Genomic DNA, 21,487 nt, shown 5'->3' with positions numbered 1-21,487 from the left:
TCCCACAGCCGGAGGGGGTTTCTTGGCCTTGTCTTCCGAAGCCTTGGCCCCTCCCTTGTCTTTTGTGGCGGAGCGAGGACCTACCTTACCTTTTGCCTTCTCCTCCTCAGCCTTAAAGGAAACTCAAATTACACAAAACTGCACAAAAAATTGCCCTGAGTAACAACCTCTTTAATCTGACCCCTTTAATTTGCCTTCCTCTGTTGAAAACTGATCATAATGTAAAATCAAAACAAAACTAAAATCACTCACCTGTTCGGCTGCCCCCCTCTGCTGATCATTGGCTTTGATCTCTAGCAGCTGGAACTTTAGTATTTTTGCCATCAGGTCACAGGGAATCTCCTCCCCTGCATCCAGCAGCACCTTGGCAGGCTCCATCACCTATACACACACACACACACACACACACAAACACCCACCCAAGGTTTCCAAGTTTTTCAAAGTTGGAAAGGCCTCTATACACCATGTGACATTAGAACTCTTTTAAAAATGACACCAACACTAATTTATTACCAATACCAATTTTCTTCAAAGTTTCACACATACTAACTCAAAAACCCACACACGATTGCACATGATGATGAATTCAGGCACATAGACACTGACACACTGATCATTCATTCTCTACTACACTACATATACTGTAGATTTACAGCTTTAAGAAATCCCAAGCTCACCTCATAGAAGATGGGGACATCCTTGGGCTTCTTGGTTTTGGGGTTCCCCAGTTCATGGATCTGCAAATACAAAGGACAGAGCAAGGTTTTCCTTTGACAAAATACAGATAAGGAAGGTATGTATCGTAGTGATGAAGGGCAATCATAAATCCAAAAAAACAGCAAGTAAAATCTGGGAGGTAAGAGGCGCAGATGTTTGAGTATTTGAAATACTCAAAAACATGTAGGAAGGCATGAAGAGATTTAGATTGTCAGACTATAGATACTAAAATGTATTTACACCTCTTGAACTTACAGTTGTAGGTGATACATGGAGTAAAGATGAATGTCCACACAAATTCAAGGTTTTGTATTTATGTATTTTATGTGTTTTCAGTTCGTACAAGTTTTTAAAGATGTGAAAGCTACATAAATCTGAGAGGAAAGTGCTGCAGATGACGGTATCTTTGTTTCTTGGTAAGCTCTTTGTTTTATTCGAGACACAAGTTAGTAACAGTTAAAAAAAAGCCACTCATTGTTAGTGTGTTAATACCTATTCATTCCATACGCATTAGTTGAATCATGGAGGTTTCCAGTTAGTTTAAGTACTACACTAGAACCAAACCTGGACATAACACCAGACCACCACAGCTACAAAAAAAATTACAGGAACCATGCTAATATTAAGCCTGAACTTGGACAAAGCTTAGATTACCTTAGCCAGTGTGCTGTCCCAGGTAAGCAGGGTGAAGAGTTTGCGTAGCGGCTGCTGTACAGCCAGACCCAGAGCCCCAGTCAGCTCCTCATCCTCTGGACTGCTCCCAACCACCACTGACACACAGGCCCTCCAGGAGTCCTGCAAACAGCATTCAGATACCATCGAACACAACAGACACATGCATACACATCCAGGTCAACAACACAGACCTAAAGAATAACCTCATGGTGTCCTGTGATGGTGTCACTGACATTCACATTTTAGGCATTAAGCTGATGCAATGTCCTCCTTGGTCAACAGCACAACCAATAGTAAGGAGTGCAAGGGTCAGCGCTGCAGCGTCCTGACAATAGTTTTCTGTGTCCCTACAATGATGATGTGTAGGTACAAAAAAGAGAGCCAGTAAGAAAGGGTAGAAGGGTTTAGTACACGCACACTCACTCTCTCTCACACACACACAGACACACACACACACTCTATGACTCCCAACAATATCCAAAGCAAAGTAATGAAATACAATGCAACACGCACACGCACACACACACGCACACACACACACACACACACAAAATAGCTAAATACCTGACACTAGCTACCTCTATTGTGTGTAGTTACGTGTTAATATAGGTATTGCCATTGTCATTTTCAGTAAGAAAAGAGTAAACTTTAGAGCCAACGTGTTAGCTAGTTAAGCCAACAATCAAAAGTGGTCAGTTAGCATAACAGACCTCTTCAAACAGTGCTGCGGTTAGACCAGTCTCCCAACTCTTGTTGCTAGCTGCAGCTCCAGCAGCAGGGGCGTTGTTGCCTGAGCCACTTTTAATTCGCTTTGATGGCATTTCCCCTTTTTTACTACTCCATATGGACGGTTACTCTGTGAAGAACATAAAATACTGACGATACTCTCAAAGTTTTCCAAGCAAAATTAGGAGTTGACGGTTAGTTTGTCCGCCAGCGTCTCCTGGTGCTTGTGTTGCCAATGGCAACAGCAGTGCAGGTAGTGACACCAGTGTAAAGACAACCAGAATGATAAATCAGACTTCCTGTAAACGTCTTTCAAAGTAAAACCCATGTGTTTAAATGTTATTTTCAGTTATACAAAGAAAGAATGACAGTAAAAATAAAGAATATATTTAAGGAGTCATCTGAAGCAAATGAAAACAGCATTGCTGTTTTTGCACAAAATGTTCTTTTCAAAGCCAACGTGGCGAATTTTATTGTTCAAGTTGCGAGTTTTGTTTTTATTTTGAAGGCAAAGTAGCTTAATTTCCGATCTTATTCTGGTTAACTTAACACAGCATCTTGTACACATGCTGACAGAAAGCTCTACGTGATTAGTTTGCAGTAAACATTGTGTTGTAGGCGAGCAGCCTTGCAGCAGAGAGGAATACATGTGTTAATGATATTCACAACGTATGTAGGAACCATATAACCATGTTTACAGCTAAAAAACATGATTTAGTGCTGGTTTGCCCTTTAATGGCCATGCATTTTTCTCTAAAAAGTATGAGACAGATAACAAAATATGTGAGGACATGAAAAGACAGGACAGCACAAAAGACAAAGATGTTGTATTTACTGCTGGGATACAGGAAAAGTTACTGGCTAACAGTTTCAGTGGGAGAACGTGAATTTTAACGGTGGATTTAATGGGAAGACTCCGGTGTCTACCTTCTGTATGAATTCCCAGGCACCAAAGAAAGAGGAGAGTTTAAAAATAAAGTTTCTTTTAAAACATGAAAAATGTATGTATTCAAGCAATGACCCTTTCCTGGATTTCCCTGCAATATTTGTTGTATTTACATGACAGGCATTAGGCCTCACCACAGCAAAATTAACACACACTGACGAACCACTCCAACTGTTAAGGTTTTCTTAGTGGCCATACAAGATCCATCTGCTGTATGCTCATCTCTCTTATGGAAATTCTTTGATACAGATGAATATGTTGTTTGCATGCTAGATGGAGAGGCTGTGGCTGAGGTATGATTTTGATTTTGCTGATGTCTGAGAAATGTCATATCTGTCCTTTAATCAAATACAGTTATCGTGCCTCAATTCCACTAGATGGCAGTGGATTCCTTGTGTTGTGGGACTCCATGCCTCTTGGAGAAAAGCATGTTTTTAGCTCCCAAACAGTTGAAAATATGGCAGCTTACAGTCTCTCTCTTACACACACACACACACACACACACACACACACACACACACACACAAACACAGACACAGCACACACAAACATACACATACACACACACACACACACACAGCATAAGTAAATAGCAATAAAGCAATATTGAAAAGAGAGGATTTGAGTTCACCCTTGACATTACTCAATGTCTTGGTGTCCCAGATCAGCAAGCAGGCATGAGGCTTAGGTCAAAGAAATTCAATATTTCTTCCCCTGCATTGGATTTTTAGTCTCAGCTTCGGCCTAAAGCCTGAAAGCTGAAACTAGATAACTGGAGAGATCTGATTGCCCCGATTTGCCATATCATTTCAAACTTGTGTGTGATATTGCCAGTGGGAATGGTGGAAGGTATTTGTTGTGAGCATAGTGGGCCTCATTGTGGTCAAGTCTTTTGTCATTCCATGGGATTATCATATCAATGGCTGAGATAACTAGAGAAATACTTCCCATAATGAGTGTTTCTGTGAATGTTGCAGCAATTAAATACTGACACACTGTCACATATGCACAAACACATACACCAGGGTTAGATTGATATGATAGATTGATATTTTTGTTAAATATCAGACATCAGGCAGTCATGTCATGCACTTCTGATATGATGGAGGTTCCTCCCTGACCACAGCTACATAAAAACAGTCTGAAAATAGGTGCAGTGGGTCACTCTGCCTTAAAGAACTGCTGACACTAAAAGTATTTCATTAGTCTGGGTTTCAATGGAGAGTTTTAGTGTTCCATGATGGTCTGAATGCTGTTTCAGAGGCTTCTCCAATCTGCTGAGAATTAAATTCTGGGGGGAACACTTTCAGCCTTCAAAAATCCATATAAGTCCAAAATTACACACACACACACGCACACACACATGCACACACCCATAAATGTCAATGGCAGTAGTTATGAGCATTAATTCTGCTATGTCCAGTCAGTGAATCAAGCTCTTGAGCCACAGAGCGGTGATTGACATCATGGAAGACAGCTGCTTCGTCTCCAGTGCCAGAAACCAGTGAAGAATGACCCAGAACATCCCAAGAATGGAAATCTGGAACAGAGACACTACAGAGTAATTTTGTCTGTATCTTGAATGATGAAACAATTGTTCCACCAGATGAGCCAAGCAACAAGAGAGGAGATAAATTATCACAACAGAGATAAGAAGTGAGTCTCCAGTTCTATTTTGATATGTGAATCTAAAGTAGATTGTGAATCCATTTGGAACCAAGATACAACACTACAGCAGCTTGTTTTGATGCCTTCATGCTTGCTTTGAGTTATTTTTCATTTATGGGACAGAAGATTTTGAATGTTAATGAAGTGAATACTGAAGTGGAGTGAATATGAAGATACTAAACACTAATGGATGTTGAAGCGTGCAGGAGCCACGGCCACTTCACCGCCCCCACACGCTCTCAGCTGTATTTGAGAGGGCCACAATTAAATAAGCTGCACTACATCTCATTATAATAACCATTTCTGCATCAGGTTTTTACTGGCTAATATTATTATTTTACACAAAGTCCTTCAAACATCTGCAGGGGAAATTGCATTTCTTTTTATTTGCTCTGCAATTACATCTCAGTGCTTGAAATGGAAACAACTATTTTGACCATCTGTGTTTGTGGTTTCAAATAAAGTGGAGCTATAAATATGGCAGGTCTTGATTTAGGCCAGTGTTTTAACAAAACAATGTCTCCTGTTTATGTTTAATTAAAATATCTTATTATATAAAATAAATCATTGTTACACTGTCAAAATCAGCTCAAAAATGTTGCATTTTGACAATTATTGAAATTATATGAATAAGAACAGTAGAGTATCTGATCAGTGATCCTAGATCTACTGTTGTACTTTCAGAGTTTCTTTGCATGTTTTAGTTTTGATTCACTCAGCAAAAATTTCAAGGGGAACGATGGATTACTCAGGGCAAGATGGACACCAAAAGACCAGTCCCATGACAGAGGGTCATACTGGTTGCTTACTTATGCTTTCCAGGGAGATGCGACTTTGCACACTCACATGCCAAGATCTGCGTGGCAAGATACTTTCATGCTTTTTGCTCAATAGAAGCTGATTTGGGCCGTGAGAGCTGTACAGCCTACAAAGAGGCCTATTTGAGCTGGGAGAGATGCTCTATTGCAAAAATTAACAAGGACTCCATACAGTTCATACAGTGTGCCTTTATTAATAATGACTCATTTGCAGTGAATCCATGGAATGCTTATTGCTCTAGTCATGAGCAAACTGTAAAGCGCATTGTCAAGAATCTCATGATTTTGTATGATATTCTGTACACCAATCAACTGCGCCACCTCTGCACCAAAGGCATGTTTTTGCCACAGATTTCCAATTGCTCCACTTGGAACAGTTTGCATATTGGCAAGGAGCCATTGTCGCGAAGGTGATTTCACCCAGGCAACGACCTACTTCCAGCCCCCCATAAAAGGTCAAGGGAGAGACAACGCCCACTTGTCAGATGCCAGAGAAACCCGTGTCTCAAGCCAGCAGCCCATTCATTATAGAGGGCTTGTCAGATCAGAACGTTCCCCAGGCAGCGTCCCGCGAAGGTCAGACACTGGCCAGATAAACACGTAGTGGTGCGGTAACAGCGCTCCATTCACCCAGCTACGAATAGCATGGCAACATCCAAAGATATCAAAGTTTTTTCAGGAAGACGCCGTTGCTATTCATGTGTATTCTATGTTGGTCAGGGCTATTTTGTTTTATGTAACAGCGGTTTGTTGTGGATTATCCATCAGGAGGCCTATCTTCTGTCTTTAGGGCATATTTAAGATGAGTCCATAATCTTGTTTTGGTCCACTGGCCACTTAGTTACACTCCTACTCAAGTCAATGTCATCTGACCAAGCCATAACAGACTTTACCCATTAAAGTGGCCAACAAAATAAAACATTATTCAACTTCTTGGAAAGCCACTACCTGAACTTCATGCTCTGTTCCACCCAGGCCTTCAAGGCACGCATGATCATGTGCAGCATCAATTTTAAATGGTTGGCCTCGCAAACAGATCGGCGCTGTGTGTCCGGATCGCTGGTGCTCATATTCATTTCAAATATCAAGTTGTTGAACAGTTGTCCAGCATCAATTAACGAAGTGGTGAGATGACCTTTATTTGCAGCTTGCCGTGAAGTAAAATGTTGTGGATGGCTGTATGCTGTATCAACAAACACAGGAATTCACTGACTGATTTGACTTTACATTTGACTATGTGCTAAACTCTGAATGTAAACATCCATAATCTATTAAAAAAATAAACAAAACAACATCTCCCACAGTGTGCCCCTGTGTTTCTATGTTGTGTCAAACTTGATACCTTGATGACTACTGTAATCCACCGCAGTCAATGTGTTTTAAGTTGTGTTAAGCCCTCTCTGCTGTTGGCTCCAAATGGCAGCGTGAGGTAACTGTTGTAATTTGAAAGATTTGAACTTCAGTACCCAGAAACCCTGTAATGTGATGATGTCAGTAAACTGCACACTCATATTCAATAATCCAGTTGTGCAATAATGAGTGTTCTATGCCATACATACATAGCAGACCAGTCATAAGGCCTGTGGTAGAGGGGAATAGTCTTACAGATCATGTTGAGGCTATTTTTGACATTCAGTGATAGATTAATTTTTTTTAATTGCTAATCCACTTATATCCACTCTACTATCTATTATAATATACTGGTTAAAAATACTGGTTTAGTTAGATATTTGCAAGTTAGATATACAAAAACAACCAAGTCTGAAGAGCTGTATTGGTAACATTTGGTAAACTCCCGTAAAGCAGCTTTTGTTCATGGATATCGCAATAAAAAACACTTAAGCCTTCCAGAAAGTCCAATGATGTTGTTTACAGAGGATATAAACAAAAGACGCACAAGACAGATAAACATTAAATAATATCTGAATCTTATAATACTCTCAGTCCCAGTGTGACGCGCATGCAGGCTCGAGCCAACTTCATCAGATTTCAATCTTCCAAGAAAGGGGCTGTTTTGTGGGTCAGGAGCAAAACATGGCACCGGGCCCGGCACATCCTCCTGGGAACAAACAGCCCTATCCAATGACTCGATGAAGGGTGCGCGGAGGGATGGAGGGGCGACGCATAGCCGGCTCAGTAAACATCTGTAGGTTGTCACGTTGGCAGCCGTCCCGTGCAGGCAAAGGGACATGTGGGAAGAGTCTGACTAGAGTCTAGAGTTGGAGAGAAAGACCCTCCTCTTCTCCTTTAACACCACGGTACTGACACTTAAAGCCCACACTGTGCTGGTGCAGATGAATCACGTTGACATTGGGGATCTCAAGTACCACCAATAGATTCATGAGCTTCGGTGACTACTTGCCAAGCCAGTACAGTGCAGTTCAAATTCTTGCAGTGTAAGAGAGAGCCCTTCAGTAGTTTTCCATGAGAGGCGAGGTTCATTATGTTAGTGGGCGTTATGGTGTAGCACCGACTGACCAGTTCCTTTCTTTGGGCATACAGTAGAAACGAAGCATGTGATATAGTAAGCGTCACATCTTCAAGGGATTGCATTCACAAAGATCCGCTCAAGGCTGAGTGGTTTGATGAAATTCTGCCTTTGCCTGGAGGCTTTCAAGGTGAATTCAATGTAGGTGTCGACAGCGCAACACCGAGCATTATCATCTGACTGCAGGTACATTCAAACTGCAAGGTTTAGCGACCATTAACACCCATGCCCAGCAGTTTTCAGGTGTAAACAGTCATGTGGCAGGTACTCGTCTTAAAAAAACAACACATAGTAGCTTTAAAAAATGATCATTTGGGCATGATGCAACTTTAAAATAGATTTTGTGTTTTATAAAGAATAATCATATAGGAAATATGAAGAAATTTGATGCCATAGTAAACTGCCTATGATTTCAGAATACATTAAGTACCTGACACATCCACTCTATTAAGAGAATGACTGGTAAAATGAATCAAAACAGGTACAACAATAATGAATATGAAAATAAAGTCTATTACAGTGAAGTGAAATAAGTGAGCTAAACTAGGTATTACAACATAAAAAATATTCTTGCCACCTGGGTTCAGTTCAATCTTTTCAGGATAAAGTACACCATAAATAAGGGCAGTAAAATTTCTTGTCCTGTATCCAGGCTAATAAGAGTTTTACGAGAGTTGGATTAAGTGCGAGTCCCTCTGGCCTTCCATATTTTCACTCTAACATTCTGAGATTTGTTTTCTAATACACAGTTCTACCAGTGATAATGTAGCCAAAAATCCTCCATGTGAAACTGAGTAAATCTCCACAGATGTTTATGGTGTTATTTTTTTATGGGCTTAACCATGTAAATTCTTATTGTTGACCCACATTCGCAAGTGCAAGCATGGCAGGGCCAAGGTTGTGTGTTTGTGTGACACATGGTAAATGTTCACATTTGGGGCAATGCACAGGTGCTTTGTCCCTTCATAACAAGAATGCTACTCCTAACACAAGATCATGTGCTTGTCTCATTAACCTGCTGTAGCTGCTTTATCCCGTTTTTCTGTATGAAAGACATGACCATAAAATTGGTGCAACTTTTATGGGCCTTCAACTTCGTCATTCAACTTATTCCTTTGGCCTCCAACCATGCAGTCACAAAGACAAGAGGCCGAATTGGAGGAATCAGTCTTGAGCATAAATGCCTCTGCTCTGAAAGTCCCACACAAGTGACAAAAGCTTTAATTCATTCGGCTCTCATTAGTATGGCACACAACAGAGCCCCTCAAAATCACCATGCAGACACCTCCATTAAAGAGAGTGGGAGAAATGTCACACGAACTCTGCAGGTTATTAGTGAGCTCCCAGGGTCTCACAACTATCAGCTGATGTGCTTACATAAACACCCACAGAGCTGCATACGCACAAGCTGCTACTTCAATATACCTCGACCTGGCAAGGAATGTCAGCCTCCAACCAGACTATAGTTAGGATTGGCATTGATACAGTAAATGTTTTATACCGATAAACACTCATGAATTACAGCTGCTTACTCACATAGCTCAATGCCAACAGCAATATGGTTAGGGGCTTAATCATGAAATCATTCTTGATGGGGTCATTCATGTAAGTACATAGACTCACAGTATTGTAAAACCAAGATAGATGGAAACATCAAAATGATTAACCATGATTTAGTGTCATGCCTAATGCTAAAACAGTTACAATTCCTACAGGATTTTTGGTGGCTTTCATGATGCAAAGCTGAAAATTCTGTGCAATACCAGTCAGGACGAAGCATAATGAGGCACATGCGTCACATTTTTGTTGTCCTCTTTAAAAAGCCTGCATTGTGCCACTGTGGTCGCTCCTAACAGGCTTGTTACGGCTCCAGAATGAAACATTTTGAATGCCTGTTGAACAAACAAAATTATTCAAAAGACTACTTCGAAGCAGCTGAATGAAAGTCTGTATGTGTGCAATTAATTCCACAAACTTCAAATAGGGTTTAAATGTTTTATTGTCAAATAGACAAGAACTAACATTTCCTTTAACAGGAATTTAGAATGACGTCTAAAAAAAAAAAAACATCTTCACTTATTCTGAACGGCATTGCAACCTGTAGGGGATAATTCACCAAAATCTTAAAATCCAAATCTCCCTCAATTCATAGCAGATTAATCACCAGCTGGACCTCCAGTTATTTTTATGTGCCTCACGGGTCAGAAGGAAACACACTTTCACATTTGGGTGAACTATCCCTTTAACAATCTGGAAAGGCTTTGCAATGAAAGGGGGGTGGGGGGGGGTGTATATATATATATATATTTAAAAAAAAGCGATAAAAGAATTACACTGAACTCCCACATAGCTGTGATCCAATCATCAAGTGCAAAAAACAAAAAAACATTTCTATATGGCAGTTAAGGCGTCCAACATTCACCTGGTGTGAGAAGCCCACACCAAGAGAGAAGCATCTTCACAAGACACTCAATGGCTTATCTAAACATCACACCTCTAAATACAGCATTACACAGCTAGCTACATATGGCCCCCAAAGACTGCCCAACTCCCTCATCAGTCTCCTAATCAAGCCTAGGTGTGTTTACTGTTGCTGAACACATTAGATAAATCTGGAAACTCGCAGATGCATCAACAAAGTGGCTAGTGTCTTAACAAAACATACAGTATGTCCCTCTCAAACATGTTGATGTGAACATAGTTTTACATTCATCTGCAAAATGTACAACTTCAAATTGTGCACGAGCGGCAAAATGCTCTTATTACGCCAAACTACATCCAGGATATTACAATTTTGTCGATAAAAATGTGTACCGTTAGAAATTCTGTGAAGCAAGTCTCTGAACTATCAGTCTTGTTTTTAAGCATCAAACTCTAGCTTCTACTCTTTAGTTCCAAACTGAATCAGTACCAGCTACTAATTGTTGAATTGACAAACTGTATTGTACAAAAACATCGTAGAAAATAAGACACCACTGGAGTGTCATTTACATTCAGGCAGCAGTGCATTTACCCAAAGAACAAAACCCCGCATCCCCACTCCCACCCGTCCCTCTTCCCCCGTTCAGCACTCCTCTACCACGGTACCAGCCGAGGAGGAGGAGTACAGTTTCTTCTTGACCAGCCGGAAACCCGGGCTGAGCTTGAGCACGTGCCTGAAGCCCGGGGCGAAGCAGGTGCCCATGAAGAGGAAGTCCCGCAGGCTGGGCCAGGCGCTGCCGTCCTGCTTGAACACTAGAGTCAGCTCGAAGGTGGGCACCACAGCGGCGTCGTACACGATGCGCTCCAGCCGCTTGCAGCCCTTCTCCAGCTCCAGGTGAACGTAGAGGACGCAGCCGCGCAGGCCGCAGGGCTCGCCGGACGCCAGCCGCAGCACGTCGCGGGCTATCCTCCGCGTCAGCTTCTCTGGTACCAGCACGGAGGAGCAGTGTAGCGTCGTCTTCTTGGCGCGTGACAGGCAGTTCTCGAACATCTTGGCCAGCTGTTGACAAGTTCTGTCCTCGCTGACATCTACGTTCCTCTGGGGTTCGGCCAAGCAGTGATCCCAGAAGTCCAGTTCTGGTGGAAACAAAGCAGGTTGACCATTAAGGGATGCCGTGTGAGGTATCAAAGGCAGCTTTCTCTTTAAATGACAATAAAGTAACTGTACTGAACAATAAATGGATTTTAAGATGCCTACATGCACTGAAGAGATCACATTAACGGTTTTTCTCTCACCAAGTCTAGGCTAATTTAGCTGCCAAACACTATTTCCACCAATCCCCACTTGCAAATGAGTTACGTGATCAGACTGTGGGAACTAATTTACTCTTGCATCCCCTCTGGTTGCAACGCCCTGACATGATGAGTGTTGACACTATCACATGAGGAAAAAACAAAACAAAAAAAACACAAGATAGAAAAACAAAGCAGGGCAAACCGCTTCACTGTTCAAAACCAAACAAAGGAATCAAACAAAATCAGCTTTGCATTACACAAATGCTTAGTGTACTGCTAAAGATGCTGTGAAATGATTAAAGTAATGTCTAGGTAGGCTACTGTTGTGCAAACCCAGGCTGGAGAGATGACTTCATCCTCTGTTGACTTCCCTCTGCCCGCCCCCCCTCCCCTCCACTGCTGCAGCCATGCACCACACTGGGATAAACAAGCGCCCAACTGGAAGTATCCAGCAACTAGCGGGTTAGCCGCACAGAAACAAAAAAAAAAATGCACAAACAGCCGGTAAGCTCACCTTTCTCAATGCAAGCCTGGTCATATCTTCGCTCGACCAGCTCCGATATGCATTCGCTGTTTTTGGTCTTTAATGTGCTTGTGGCAACCATGGTGAAAATCCTGCTTATTCCAAGAGGAGGGCTGCTTCCTTCTGGTTTAGCCAAGTTACCTGAAAAATGACGTGATAGCTTCAATGCAACAGACGAAGCGGGTTGTTTTCAGCTCGAGAAGAGTCACACAGCTCGTTAACGTGACTAGCAAAAACATAAACGCTTAAAAATGACAAAATGTATTACTGGGTAACATGACAACCAGTAAAACCCTGCCCGGTTTTCCCCCATGACAGGATAAGTTACTAGCAGCATTAACAGTCGTTAGAGCGGCATGTCTACCTGTATCATTTGACTACTTACCTTACGCTCTTCTATAGTCTAAAATAATTTAATTTCGAGAGTTTCTCATAAATAAGTTCACACATGCACGGCGGCTCTTCCCCCCGTCGCTGACACACACAAACATACACACCGATACCCTCACACTGCCTGCAGCGTTCAAAACTTGTCTGAGGATTATTTATACCTTTCTCCCACTCAGCTGATCTGCCGCTGCGACCAATCAGAGCGCGTCTTTCGTCGAGGAAAACATTTACCAAGCAACACCTCCTCTCGATCAGCTCGCTCGTGATTGGCTGTGGAGTGGCTTTTAAATGGAATAGTTGACCAATAGTGGAGGAGCATATTTGTGTTGCTACATGGATTTGGGAACATGATGGCTGTGGCCAGTAGAGTGAAATTAGGTATTTGTTTTAAAAACCCACCTGCACTCAACTTGTTATTGCAGAATAGAGCTCATCCACCTGTTTGGCCTGACATAAACCTTTATAACGTACATTTATAGTAAGTACAATCAAACTGTAAGTTAACTTGAGGATATGGCCTTTTAGTTGTTTGCCTTGTGTTGACTCAAGGTTATATCAGGTTTACCCACCTTTCTATTTGCCACTACATCACTGGTTTTAAATAAAATACACAATGACAACCTGCTGATTGTAATGAAATACTGTGATGGTATCATATCAGGTCATAGCTCACGATTCAGTGTCAGTATTCAATGATAATATTCCCAGTTGAGACACTAAATGGCTCATTTCATGAACTTAGATTGTTTATTCAATTCACAACAACACTCCATTTAACCTTTCAAAAGATGTTTTGTGATGTGGGAGACAAAGAAGAATCAGAATCTTAAGTCTCCCACCTACGCATTTCAGCATCTTAGTCAGCAAACAGACTTACTGTCTTGTTAGGGCAACATTTGGGAGGAAGAAAGGTACAGACATGCACTGATGATATTGATACAGGTTGTGCAAGCATGAATTCACTCACTTTTAAATGCAAATCCTTTCTATCTCCAGTCATTTTGTTTGTTATATCAATTATGAGCAAGATGAATAGAAAACTTGAAAGCTTTAATGTGAGTCAATGAATCAGGAAGTTAAGGTTTTTTATTTAATTTTATTTTTTTTAGTTCAGAGCAGATGCACACCCAGTACTTGCTGATGAAAATCATATAGTGGTGGCTATTGTAACTCCACCATCTATATGAGTCAGTGGTTGTACTAAATAGGCAGATGTGTGGGAAACAGATAGCCTACCCTACAGTGTGTTCAGAGAAATAAGACAGTATATTCCATATTTCATCTTTGACTACTTAACATAATTAAGTTAGCATAGTTACAGTGAAAACAAGGAATCTTTAAAATCGTTAAAAGCTTGTGCAGTGGGCAATATTTTCAGCACAATTAGTACTGAGACATGATAATGGCCTAGAAATATGGGCCAGATGCATAAAGATGGTGACCTCTGGATTTGACCTGAAGAGCAGCGGTTTCCAAACTGGTGTCTGGGGAACTGCAGAGACTCTGCAGCAAAATGAAGCATTATTAGAGGTTGGCAAATCAAAGAATATGTAAAAATGTCTACTCTGAGCATGAAACATATTCTCAGAGGTTTCACGCTGTCCACTTTAATTTCCCCACCAGCAGCACAGACAGGCATGCAATTATGTACTAAATCAGCCTTCTCAGATGGAGGTCTAGGACAAACCTCATCAAATAGCGGCCCATGGCCTATTGTAAGTCTATGTGGGGGTGTTTCACATGAAAAAGTAGGGAAGGTTGTCATCTTTATGCATGTGGTGGTCTACCGAGCCAATATCTCATCTTTCTGCGTGTGTGTGTGTGTGTACATTTGGCAATTAAGAGATTGAGGACAGATGTTCAGCTCCTCAACAGTTTATCCATAATCATACGCTCTCAACAGTCATTTTCTCCCAGTAACTGGATCTGCCCTCCCTTACCCCCCGCAGCCCTGTTGGCGGAGGGTAATGGAATCCAGCGGACTAGAGAGTGCTTTCCTCCAGTCACATGGGGAAAACTGGATACCCCTAAGAAAAAAAAAAACGTCACATGCTTTAGCCAGTGTTGCTTGCCTGTGCTGATGTAGGCATACTGAAGTGCTATGAGGAAGACTGAAGGTAAACAAGCCTTTTGTTGAAGTTGTGGGTAAAAACTACCGACAGTAAGAGAAGTTCTGCCTATAGTTCTGTCTGACTGAACTCTTGAAACACTCATTTTGGCAGAAGATTGTTCAGTTTGTTTAATAGTCTTCCAGTGGTTCTGGGATTATAGCAAAGCTGCTGTACTTTATCATGGTGTGGGAATAGGACATAGGGAAATCTTTCTACAGATATTACCTTGCACCATTTTGATTTAAAGCAACAGTAAACTCTATAATCACAATGTGGCTGTCTTTTTCATTTCTTTTAGATAGTAACACTCTCAGCACATTCCATTAGTACTGTGAAAAGCTTTAGAAAAATCCTTTTTTCGAAAATAAATTCTTCCTCTATGAAAATAGTGGGATGGTAAAATTGGATCATTCTTTGATTCAAAGATACATTTATAAATTGTGTTGTTGAGATCACCATAATATAACATTGGTTGTCATTATGTGAGATTTTGACCAAAATCCAAGTTGATTTTTTACAAGTTCCATATGGTTTCTGAGAAGAAGACCCAGTATATTTTATTGTGTCATAAAAAATTAACAAGCAGGAGTAAACTCAGGAACAGTTTACATAGAAATCTATATGGAGGTCAACTATAGAAAGTGCAGAATCATAGAAGGTGAAATATTTTCATATCCTGAAGACTGAAATTCGGTGCTCTTTTGCCAGTTATTATTTATGAGCTTTACTGAAATCTGTAGTGTTTTATCCAACATGTATTTTCTGTCCTTAAAATACCTTCACACACGGCACCTGAACCCAGTTCCCAGTGTCCTTCCCTTATCTGCAGATACTGACATAGTTTGCAACAATACAGGTTTCATGTGGAGCCTTGGCGAAAATGTTGTCAGATACTGTGATATTACTGTGTGCCAATGGCAGTAAAGTCATAACAGCAGTATATCTAGGCCACTGAAATGTCCTTATTCAGCTAAGAGTGGTTCCCAAGCATGACACATGTTAACATGTCACATTGATCCCACTGTGCACCAGATTCAGAAAACTGCAAATTTGATGGAAAAATGGAAACATGTAAGACTCAAATTAATTTGTACTGGTAAACTTTTGCACCCAGTAATGATAAGTAACATCTTTGAAATGATAGAATAATACGCAGAATGAGAAAAGGCACAAGATGCAAGGTATCTTGGATAGTCTATATTAGTCAGAAATGTGGAGCTCATTATAGTCTGAAGCCCCAGGATTCATTTTTGCTGACTGTTCCTAAAGCTCGAACAGAGTTTGGGAAGAAAGCCTTCATGATCTCTGCCCCCACTGCATGGAACATCCTGCAGAGACACTTGAAACTCAAGGAACTGGAGACTCTTATGGACTTTAAAGCAATTGTCAGATCTAGGGAAATCAAATCTATCAGTAATTATCAGTGCTTTTACCTGGTGAAATAAGGTTAAATAAACAGTCACAATGGAAAACTTTTGCCTTTTGCTGCCACAAATTCTCTCATTTGTCTTTGAGAGCAGAAAAACGTAGCTGCTGAGCTGTGTAAAGACTCACAATGAGCATGAAAGAGGGGAGACCGAGCCAGTAATGTGAAGCACCGCTGCTTTTGACCTTCAGTCCCGGCGCGTAAGGTGAGTCGACCAAAGTCTGCCTGCAAATTTGCTCCATCTGCCAACTCCTGTTTCCCTGAATAAGGCAAAAAATAAAACGTGTTGCGCTTCACATTACTAATCCATGGCAGTTCAGATGAACCCTCTGTTATCCCCTATCAACAGGCCCGGTATGCCAGGCTGGCACCCCTCACCTTTCAGTGAAGCATGCCTCATGTTGCACCCCCCCTCCCCCCCGGGGAATTTAACAGCAGACTAAGCCTGGCTATATTTTGCTGAGTTGCATTTCTGGAACAGAGGAGATACTTGGTTGCGCGGTGCAGCAGTATTACAAGTGTCTCTCGTAGCTTTGCTGCTGTTGCACATTAAGCTGACAGGCTTTCCTTCAAGTAAAACTGTTCTTTCTAATTAGTTAAATGTTTAGTGTCCATTAATTAGAGAGAAGTTGAATAGCAAAGAGATTTTTTGATTTGCCACAGTGAGCAGTTGAAATGTTTTATTTATGAGTTTTGTATCCCTTTATTCAAATGGTGTATTTTCTGTTTAAGTCGTGCTTCAAGCGTTTTATGTAATTGCTGCTCCTGATATATGCAGCTCTTCCTGAACTCAGTTGATTGAGCTGTTCTAATCTGCAGATGCATGTAGTTTCAGAGTCATTACTTAACCCACTGTATATTTAATATGTGATATTAAGTAATGCATCATGTTTTTATTATTTAGAATCTACAAATGATCCTGGAGACTTTGGATGATTTCACCTAATCATTAGGTGTGCAGTGATATAGTATTTGTGACAGTTATTGCTATCATTTATTCTAAATGTATTAAAAAGATCATCCATGGAGCTAAATGTCCCAACAAGCTAAATGTCCCTGTCATATCAACATGGCTGTACTATATATTTAACCGGCTGCTTAGGGCTGTAGTATTTTCTCACAGTTGGAATACTTTGACTGTGACATTCTTAGACGAGGTCACCAAGAGAAAACTATGTGTTTTTGGCACAAATAAGCAAAATTAGGCAATGCAATAGACCAAAGTTCACTTTGAAGCTCCATGGACTCTGTTCATTTGACAGGAATGAGGCTCCAATGAAAGATGAGAAGTTTATCTCTGTTATGATACCAACAATCCATGTGTATTGAGTCAAATGCAGGATATCAATCAATTCAAAACAGCACATGTAGGCCTACGGCAGAGTAGTATTTTTTTTAGCTTCTATGTGGGTCCTGTCCTTGAAGTTGCTGTTCCTGTGTGCCAATAATGAGTTCAACCCAATCTGAAGAGCCTATTTTACAATATAAATTTGAATTAAGTCAAATTATACTCTGCCTCCAGAGCAACAGGGCAAAGGGAGCAATTTTCATTGTGCTGAATTGGACCATTGTACTGCGCTGTTGCAAATATTATTGATATGGAGAATTAATATGCTGAGATTACTACTCATTATTTCTCTGAAGCATACAGTAGTTTTCAATCAGTGATACTGCTGCCTTACAAAAGCAGAAGGCAGCAAGTGTACGTTTGGTAAAAACAGAAACAGACTGATGCTTGAAATGAACTCTAAGGAACTAAAAGTTGTTTTAAAGTTTTTTTTTGTAAATTACATGGTTTCAAAACAGTGAAACCAAAGCAGTAGGTTCACTTCAAAGTAACCGTTTTCTTTTATTCTACCACCATAAGCACTTCAGTTCTGTATAATGTCTTGGTATTTTATTACATGGTCCCAGGATGGTACAAGGACCCAGTCAATATTGTTAATTGGGAAGATATCAGCTAGGCAAGATTTTAGATTCACTACAGCACTGATGAGAATTGCTAAGCAAACTGCCTCTAATTAGTCATTACCCAAACTTGTTTGCTGATGTTATAATTAAGTTTTTCAGGGGAATGTTTGCGACGTTTCTAATTGTCAAACATCATGTTGAGATTAGATACTGTCATCAAGTAAAACATGAAAAGTCAAATTCCAAATACCAGAACAATTATCATGTATGTAGTCTCACTGTCAGAAGTTTAGCGCCACATTTAGATGCCAATTGAAAACCCGCTGGGCAATGGAAATGGACAAATATTTGGCCTAAAGAGGGAGACTCTTAACACTATGGCTGGTGGGTTATGCGATGAAGCTGAAGGAAAGGCCTGGCACCGGACCTTGCATGTAACATAGCCCATACTGCAGCTGGTAAGGGGTTTTACTTGTGTACGATGGGCGCTCTGCCAGCCTCCTCACTGTCTCATTCATGGAAATGTGCCCACCGTCAAAGCTGTTACCCAGTCTCACCTTACAAAGGCCACAGAGAGAGCCACGCTGTTTGGGAATCAATTAAAAATGGAGGTCAGCGACTGCAAAATGGCAATCCACTCAGCAAAGCCTCTCTTTATTGACTCATTTGGATTCATACACATGGAATTCAGATGATGGAGATTCACTCTTTGGATGTTTTTTGACCTGGTTATGAATTTATAATAAGTTCTGCACCGCATGCAAGCTATGGTATAGATAGAGCAGGCAGGGACACTGAGTGAGATATTTCATACTGTTGGCCTACATCTGTTTGACTGCAACCTCATGAAACCCCTTCTGCAATAAACACTGTTTTATGAACCGGTCAGGGCCAAACCATGTTGGTACTTTGTCTTGTGTTGACAATTTGCTCCCTCCAGTGGTGAATAATTAAACAGACAAACAACAGGAGGGATGTTGTTTGACTATGGATCCTACTGCTGTTGGTTACACAGAGTACCTTAAGCCTCATTTTCAAGCAAGATAAACAAAAACATGCGCACAGATCGTTGATAACATTTAATCTAGGGCATGTTTTGACAAATATTTGGCATGCTGTATGAAGACTTTGCATTGTCTCTGTCCCCAGTGTGTAAGAAAAACTGCTGAATTGCTGATTTTTGAAGGCTAATGTACCAGTCAGTGTGATGAAATGATACATTTTAATATATAAGCTACTATCGCTCACTGTTGAGTGAGAACTAACCAAATTTTCTCACTCTATATATTATATTTTATAGATCAAAGTATCCATTACCCAAACACCTGTTTTGAGTCATTTGCCATAGATGACCCATCAAAACAACAAAAGTTAATGAGGCAGTGATGCAACCAAATTGGGCAGCAGAACCATTAGGAGTGTTTTAATAGTGGATGTGAGCATGAAATTCCAGTCATATGCTGTACATGAACATCTGAAAATAGTTACAGTATATACACACAGCTATTTGTCATCACTGTATGTAATATTTAGTCAAAATTTATATGAAAAAAATATGATCAGTGCATATCAGATTCTCCTTATCCATTTGAAACTCCACAAAGTTTATCTGCATGTACAAACAAAGATTCTGGTGACAATATTGTCATGTAAGACGAGCCTGCTGGTTCAATAAAGTTTCCAGTCGAGAAGCCGGGGGGAATAGTAAACTTCAACAACAATATTTAACTTAGATACATAAAAAGAAAAGAGAAGGAACACCTCAAAATATTTATGTCTGCAAGGGCCATTCTTGTTCTTACAGCCTCTTTTGGTGAAGTTGAACTACTGGAGAAGACAATACAGATGTAAGCAATAACAACTGAATGGCGTCATAAGCTACAAAACAATGCAAGGTAAATAAATGATGGGCAACAAAGGATAGGATAGTAATAAAAAAAACTATGACATGAACAATTATTACATCAAATATGTGAAGGATCTGAACTGAGTGCGCTGTACAAAAAAATGTGTGGCAATACATTTAGGTTTGTCTTAGTCAACAGTATGCTGAAATACATCAGACTATCAATCCAAAGAGAGGAGAGCTGGGACTGTAATGCAGAATCTCTGGTTTGGTCCATATGATTTTCTCCATGACTCCATGTGATTAAACTGATTAGCTGTAATTCATTTGATGGCCCTGGACCCATATTTATCAACCCCTGTCCCCCTCTGATTTACAGCATTAAGTCCTGAGGAACAAAGTTGGTTCAAGACAAGCTCTCTCACTCTGAGATTTATGATCACAGTCAATACAGTTCATTTTCAGAAAAGCCTATACAGTATGTGGTGCAAGTGAAATTCAATTTCAAGGACGAGACAATTTGAACTTTCTTTAAAAGCTGTCAGCATACAGAATCATACACAAACCCTTTTTCAATATTTCCTACTTCACAACGTGCCTTCCTTGGCTTTCAAACTTGACTTATGTCAGGTTTGAATATTAGAAAAAGATAGAAACAGTTCGTCCGGACCATCAGTGTGTGGGCGATAGGTCTGACTCATCCAGCTGTCGGTCTCCATGTGACTGGTCCTGCCCTTCTTTTTATCTCGCAGCAGCTGAAATACAGAACAAAGGAGGCAGCCGATGAAGCCACAGCAGGCTAAGTGATCAAAAGATCAAAGGAGGAGTTCTGTCTAAAACCTGAAAATGAGATTTAAGACATTCTCTGATTGTACCTTGGCTTGTTGAGAAACCCTTTCCCTTTACTCAACACCAGACGGCAGTGTTGCACTGACACACAGCACAGTATGTGACACTGCTAACAGGAAAATTATGCTTTCACCCAAAAGGTCAACTGGGCCACTTGTACACTTTCTTGAAACCAGATGGCCTATAGATCCATTAGATCAATACATGTAGTTTAGGCCAGATAAAACTAGTTATGTTATTTATAGTGATAACTGTTGATAGGGATTTTGCAGTTCATTTCAGTTGTTGTCATCTTAAATAAAGGAATGATAATAGCAATTTTAGTTAGGCTAAATCAGGTTTAAGATTCTGTAAACTGTGATGTTGAGGATCAAAGATTTGACATCCCAGCTGGCAAAACTGTTACATATTTTCTATCTTTTTAAATATTTAACCACAAATATGTTTGAAATGCTGCAGTACAAATGCACCCTGCTCTTAAACTGTAAAATAAGAATTTAAAAAATGCGATACAAAAAGAAAATCGACTAAATAGTCTCAAACAGCTTAAACACGTTCTTCCTCAGCAGGATTCCTAAAGCCTGACTCCATTTCCCTCTTTTGCTTACAGTGATCTAGGCCTGATTGTGTGAGGGAAGGAAGGTACGGGAATTTCATGCCCAGATTTTTCGACATG

At 40.5% G+C, this 21,487-nt stretch overlaps 2 protein-coding genes across 2 annotated transcripts in view; both read right to left on the bottom strand.

The window, feature by feature from the left end:
• The window catches only part of spag17 (sperm associated antigen 17), a 28,664-nt gene extending 26,451 nt beyond the window's left edge, over positions 1-2,213 (bottom strand). The window contains 4 exon segments of the mRNA XM_071527200.1: positions 235-381; positions 678-737; positions 1,372-1,512; positions 2,103-2,213. Of these exon segments, the coding sequence (XP_071383301.1) occupies positions 235-381; positions 678-737; positions 1,372-1,512; positions 2,103-2,213 (459 nt within the window).
• Positions 2,214-11,102: 8,889 nt separating this feature from the next.
• LOC139650513 (DNA damage-inducible transcript 4-like protein) lies at positions 11,103-12,779 on the bottom strand. Its single transcript, XM_071527204.1, has 3 exons — positions 12,664-12,779; positions 12,270-12,419; positions 11,103-11,596 (listed from the first exon to the last, which is right to left on the bottom strand). The coding sequence occupies exons 2-3, from the start codon at positions 12,358-12,360 to the stop codon at positions 11,103-11,105; spliced, it is 585 nt and encodes a 194-aa protein (XP_071383305.1). The 5' UTR covers positions 12,361-12,419; positions 12,664-12,779.
• Positions 12,780-21,487: the final 8,708 nt, after the last annotated feature.

The sequence above is a fragment of the Centroberyx affinis genome, unplaced genomic scaffold (genome assembly GCF_046629955.1).
Source record: "Centroberyx affinis isolate AG114_WGS23_722 - 3 ecotype Tasmania unplaced genomic scaffold, CSIRO-AGI_Caff_v1 ptg001499l_1, whole genome shotgun sequence".
In the NCBI taxonomy this organism is placed as follows: Eukaryota; Metazoa; Chordata; class Actinopteri; order Beryciformes; family Berycidae; genus Centroberyx; species Centroberyx affinis.
Note: the sequence above shows the minus strand (reverse complement) of the source record. Positions and strands in the feature narration are given on the sequence as shown.